This window comes from Aedes aegypti, chromosome 2 (assembly GCF_002204515.2).
Source record: "Aedes aegypti strain LVP_AGWG chromosome 2, AaegL5.0 Primary Assembly, whole genome shotgun sequence".
Taxonomy (NCBI): domain Eukaryota; kingdom Metazoa; phylum Arthropoda; class Insecta; order Diptera; family Culicidae; genus Aedes; species Aedes aegypti.
Window position 1 is genome coordinate 399,869,759 of NC_035108.1, and position 6,000 is coordinate 399,875,758.

The 6,000-nt window shown below is 38.5% G+C and overlaps 2 protein-coding genes across 6 annotated transcripts in view; one reads left to right on the forward strand and one right to left on the reverse strand.

The window, feature by feature from the left end:
- LOC5564023 (myb protein) overlaps window positions 1-4,881 on the forward strand; it is a 42,033-nt gene extending 37,152 nt beyond the window's left edge. For all 5 annotated transcript variants that reach the window (XM_021847118.1, XM_001648294.3, XM_021847120.1 and 2 more), the window contains 4 exons: window positions 820-1,016; window positions 1,080-1,341; window positions 3,951-4,106; window positions 4,168-4,881. In XM_021847118.1, coding sequence (XP_021702810.1) covers window positions 820-1,016; window positions 1,080-1,341; window positions 3,951-4,106; window positions 4,168-4,296 — 744 coding nt within the window. In that variant the 3' untranslated portion in view covers window positions 4,297-4,881. The remainder of the gene's footprint in view (window positions 1-819; window positions 1,017-1,079; window positions 1,342-3,950; window positions 4,107-4,167) is intronic.
- On the reverse strand, window positions 4,861-5,729 carry LOC5564022 (deoxycytidylate deaminase). The gene has a single exon (XM_001648295.3). It carries the CDS (start codon window positions 5,623-5,625, stop codon window positions 5,032-5,034), a length of 594 nt encoding a protein of 197 aa, XP_001648345.1. The 5' UTR covers window positions 5,626-5,729; the 3' UTR covers window positions 4,861-5,031.
- Window positions 5,730-6,000: the final 271 nt, after the last annotated feature.

Genomic DNA, 6,000 nt, shown 5'->3' on the forward strand with positions numbered 1-6,000 from the left:
TATATTACTATACTATTCCAGGATTTCCTCCAGGGTTTTTTCCTTCAATTCTTCCACCGTTTTCTCCATTAGTAATTCAGCAAGATTCCTACATGAGTTATTCCAAGATAACTCATAAAGCTTTAGTTCAGAGTTTTAGAAGATTTTTGTAAAGCGATTTTCCTAGGAAATCCTACATGAATTCCTTAAAGAGTTCCCACGCTTTTTTCAGTACTTCCATCCGCCATTTTCATTTGTAGTTCTTTTTTAATTCATTCATAATTTGTCTCAGAAAAGCCTCCATTTTTTTTTACCGGGATTATACCTGGACATTTATTAAGAAATCTTCCAGGAATTCCTTAATAAACTCGACCAGATATTTTAGTAGAAATTTTCGTGACATTTGACTACTACTATAAGATTTGTTTTAGAACTATCTCTCGGATGTTTTCAAGAATTTCTCAACTAATTTCTAGTTTTTTCGGCTCCGCAATGCCCAAAATGAAATCGACTCTGTAATGCCTCTCTGCGCTTGACCCTGCAAATAAACAATTGATAATGGAAAGCATTTGTTAGATTCAACTATTTTATTTAATGGAAACAATCAGGGATGATTTTCGGTATTCAAATACATGTTAATGTACTTAAAATCTACAATTTTAAAGGTTAAGCTTTCAAAAGGGTTGTCTAACGAAATCACAATTGGTCCAAAGATGTAGGACAATTAATGAACAAGCTGGCGTTAAAACTTTTGATGGTTAATTTCTGTTTAATAATAATGGGTAAAGAAGGATCATGCAATTCAATGTATAAACTGATCGATAACTTTGATTTTTCTAGACGAACGACACTAGTCTATTGAGTACTCCAATTCCTCTGAGGGATGCACAAAGTCAGAAAAGAGATAACGCTGAAGAAGATGGCAGCAGTAGGGGTCCCATCAAAACTCCCCTGAAGGATGGGAAAACCCTTGAGCCTCGAACCCCCACCCCGTTCAAAAACGCTCTAGCGGAGTTTGGCAAGAAACGCTCCGAAGTGTAAGTTGTTAAACATATCCCCTGACAAAAGGAGTAAACTCATTTAGAGCTACATTTTCGCAGATACATTCCTCCCAGTCCGGCGCGGTTAGGCGAAGACATTGCGGAAATCATGAGTAACGAACAGGCCAAAGAAAACTCCGGCAGCAGCGGGAACGAACCGGACAGTACGCTTACCAACGGTGGTGATAAACGACCCAGCGAACAGCAGAGGGGCCCCGGCAAGGAACGGTCGCTTCCTGTGGCGCAATCCCCGCGGGCGAAGAAAAGTGCGTTCTCGCAAAATTGGGAGAACTCTGACATGAGCTTCTTCGCGGAAACACCGGTGAGTGTGGTTTGTGGTTATCCGTTTTGGTGAATGGCGCTATAGTTGTAGTATGCATTATGGTTTAATAGACCAACAACAGATTTGAACTGTAAATAGTTTATAGGGCTAATGGCGGCCAGATAGTGACTTAAGTAACTAAAATTATTGAAATAAACAGCGACTTTTAAGTGGCTTTAAAACTTCACAGATGGTAGAATATATTAGCCTATGAAATATCCCCAGAAATAAAAATACGGCACATATTGCTAATGAATTGAAGGATTTTCCCCATCAATGCTCCAGGTATCCTGCAAGATTTTTTTTTGAAAAGTCATTTAAGTATAGTTTCTGCATGATTTGCTTCAAGAATTCATTACATTAACTATAACTGAAGCGTTTCCTTGAGAAATTGTTAACTAGGAATTCCTTATAGAGTTTCTCTCGACACAATAACTTATTCTAACTTTATAACACTAATTCCTTAAACAATTTCTTCAGAACTTCATGTAGGATGTGCCATGTCATTTGAGAAAAAAGAAGGAACATGATATCTTCCGGTCCCGGGTATTACTGTGTTACTGCAGTATCTTCCTTTTCAAATTATGCCAAACGACTGTATGCCAAACAGCATTACGCCAAACGGAGAAGACCCACATTAGGAGTTATTTCAGAGATTTCTGCCGAAGTTACTCCATGTATTTTTCCAGAAATTTCGCCTGATATTCATACAGGAAACTTTAAAGGAAATCTAGAGAAACTTATGCGAAAATTGTACAAAGGAATTTCGTAGGAAGTTCAACAAGAATTCCTACGTTTCTGCGTTGATTCTTCCGCAGATACTCATCAAAGTAATTTCCACATGAATTCCTCAGAAAATTAAAAGAGTGGGCCTGGTGTAATGGTTAGAACATAGGCCTCTCACGCCGAGGACCTGGGATCAAATCCCATCCACGAGATAGTCACTTATAACCCTAAAGTAATATCGACTACTTCCTTCGGAAAGCCCTTGTTCCCGAAATAAACTAGCCAAAGGCAAAAGATATCGTTATTAATGATAAAAAACCCCTGAGAACTCCTTGTTTCAAGACTCATCTGAAAATTATTCCAGCAATCGTGCTAAGGGAAACCCCAGGAAAAACTTTACTAGAAACCCTTCTAAATTTTTTTTCGAAAATCCTTAGTCTTAATGAACCTATTTATATATTTTTCCAGCTCTTCCAGCCTGGGATATCCTCCAAGATGTTCCTTTGGAATCCTATTCTTCAGAAATGAACCCAATGTTTATTTTTCAGTTTACTTCAGAGTTAGCTCAAAGATTCCTTAGAATTCCCTCAAAAATTTCTTTTTGGTTTTTTGTAAGATTTCAATCAGTATATTTTATCTACGAATAGTATCAGGAATTACTCGAAAGAATCCTTATTATTTATTGAGGATTTTCTGAAAGAGTTTCAATGAGATTCCCTAGAATAATCTGCAGAATTTTGTAAGCAATTTGTGGAAGAAACTTCCAATGAATTCTTGAAGGATGTTTTTAGAGTAACCCCTGAGGAAATTACTAAAAATAATAGCGTTGGAGTGCTGGAGAATTTCCTCTCCTCAAAATAATGTTTAGTAAACGTCCATGGACAAGTTTCTGGAGATGTTCTTGAAAGTGTACCAGAAGAAATGTATAGAAATCATTAGAATTATTTATAAAGCTATTTAGGAATCTGCGCTGAAGAATCTGTGGAATAGTCACGTAAAAATCTCAGAATGGTATCTCTTGGGTCTCTAGAATTTCGCACCAGGAATCATCCAAAAGGAGGAAATATAAAAAAGTGACTTCAAAGACTATTTTGGTGAGAAAAGAGACTTCAGAGACCTTCTATTGAAAATAGAGGCTTCTGAGAATTAAAACAGTGACCAAATCTTTGAAAACCAACTGCTATCAGCCCTAGGAAATGTATATCCGAGCAAGTTGAAACGGCAGGGGTAAGATGAAGTGGAAAGGTATCATAATGAAACTTTGTTTGCTTTTTAACTTTCTTAGGATTTAAAGACATCATGATCAAAACTTTGCATATCATTTTTCCCCTGTGTACCTTATGTCAAATGTTCTTACCAAATCTCACGGAACATTACTAAAGGACCTATCTAACATTGAGAGGCTCTCTTTGTTTACTTTTTCTTTCATTAATAACTGAGTCACATTAACCTCCTCTGTTGCGTTTTTTGTATGAAACGCTAGTCAGAGAAATTGACTTTCGATCTATAGTGAAAAGCTTCCCAAAATCTTTAGTATTCCACTGTTATAATCGAAAGAGAACGAGAGAGGAGAGAATCTCTCATTTGTACATAGGTCCTTTAGTAATGTTCCGCGAGAAATGACCTTTTGCTAATGACCCTGACCTATTCCAGAAAACTTTTGAACTTATTGTACGCAAAAAAAGTATGTTTTACAAAGCGAACCTATAATTAGTTATTTATTATATACTCTTTCTAAATAATAAATTCATGCTTATTAAATTTAATTTATTCTTTTTAAAAAGACTATTTCATTTCTCGAATATGGCTAGGATTTTTCAGTTTTCAGTTTCAGGAATATCTAAATGTCTTACTCAATTCCCCTTCCGATCTAAATTCCGCAGAGCAAATCCCTGATATCCGACTCGGGTGTGATCTTTTCCCCGCCAAGCATCCTCCGGGATACTCTCAGCGATTCCGATCTACTGTTGGATGGAGGTGGACTGCTGGAACCTTCGAACGCGCCAAATGTACCCGACAAACCAGCGGAACCGGAACAGGTAAGGCGTTGCTTTTGAGCCGAAAGCACATTCGAAACTAAGACTTTCGTTCTGTTTGCAGATTCTCGACCCCAAGTGGGAAAAGTGGGCATGCGGGAAGACCCGCGACCAGCTCTACATGACCCAGCAGGCCCACAATTGCCTGAAGAAGACGTCCCTTCAGCCGCGATCATTGAATTTCTACAAGTAGGAAGGATGTGATCGTTTGGACGCCAAAAAACAATCGTCGTACAATTGAACAGTAAAAGTACAGTTAAGCTATAGGGAGTTGGAGTGATGGATATGTTGTGTGAAGTGAGAGTGAGTGTATTTTCCGAGTTTAGGGAACACGATCATCGATTTATTTTGTATAGGACTTTCGTACGTAAGGTTTATATAGTTTTGGGATTTGGGTTTGTGACTAACAATTTAATAACACGAGCATGCTCAGCGATCCATGTGTACCAGATATCAAAGACCGGACAAACAGTGCTAACTGATTAGTCAGTTTATTTTTTTCTATAGCTATCCATTCAGTAGATTAGGTAAAGTTGGTTTAAACTTTGGCACCCTAACAAAAGATAGAAGCACATCTTCCTTAATTCGGTAATATATATGAAAGTATAAGTTTTACAACCCGGACAAACCTATTTTAACAGTTTAGATGTAAGGAACCCGTTCAGGAAGTGAAATTTTGTTCTCATGTTTTTGAAAACATTTTTACGTTTGTCTATTTGAAGCAAAAAGTGTATCAGATGGAAATAAAGCAAGTATATTTATTTTTGTACCACCTCAAGTTTTATTGCATTGTAATTCCTTTAACAAGTTTGTCATTGTAACAGTCATGAAAGTGGTGTATCATTAATCTACTATTTATAGCAGAGAGGATTTATAATAAATTATCATCGTTTATTGATAACACGTCGTTCTATTATTGAAAGGTACTTCAATTCAGCCCATTGCTCTTAGTCGGAGTGGCTGGTAGCTGATTCAGATTGTCCCAATCGATTTCCGAAAAGTCTATCACGATTCTGCTCTTGCTTGGCACGAACTGCCAATACTTGATCCCCGCCGCGTCGAACATCTTCTTGGCCGCGATGGTCGTATTCTTGTGTGCATGCTTATCGGACATGTAAATTACCTCCTTGATCTTGGATTGAATGATAATTTTTGCGCATTCGTTACAAGGGAACAGCGCCACGTACATTGTGCAGTTCTTCACATCCGAACTGTTCTTGTTCAGGATGGCATTCATTTCCGCGTGACACACGTACAGGTATTTGGTCCCCAGAGGGTCAAGGGACGCCTTACCCCAGGGGAACTCATCGTCGCTACATCCTAGCGGGAATCCGTTATATCCTACACCGACTATTTTTCGCTCTTCGTTGACGATGCATGCTCCGACCTGAGTATTGGGATCCTTGCTGCGACGGGCCGCCAAGAATGCCGTGGCCATGAAGTACTCGTTCCAGTCGAGGTAATCAGCCCGTTTCTGCTCGCTGAGATTCATGTTGGCGAGATCGTCAGTTGCTTTATCCATTTTATTTCAGTTAAATTCTTTGCACGATGCACTGTTTATTTTCAACAACTTGAGTGGAATCTTGGCGCCAACTTTCGTGTCACGAGTTTTGACAAAACGGGAGCGGAAGATGTCGTGCAACAAACATAACCCGGTTCGCGCGACGATAATCGTGTTGCGTGGTTTATTCAGGTGGATGTACACTGAAAAGGGAATCTGAAACTACCCAGATTGGTTTGAAAGTGACCCAGAATGCCTTAGCAAATCGTGAAACATGTTTCTTGCTGGGTATCACGAAATGAACCCCTTTTTGTTTTAAAGCAAATCTTCAAACATTTTTCTTGTGAAGAATTGTGTTTGTCGTGTTAGCCTCTCAAACATCACTTGGAATGGATC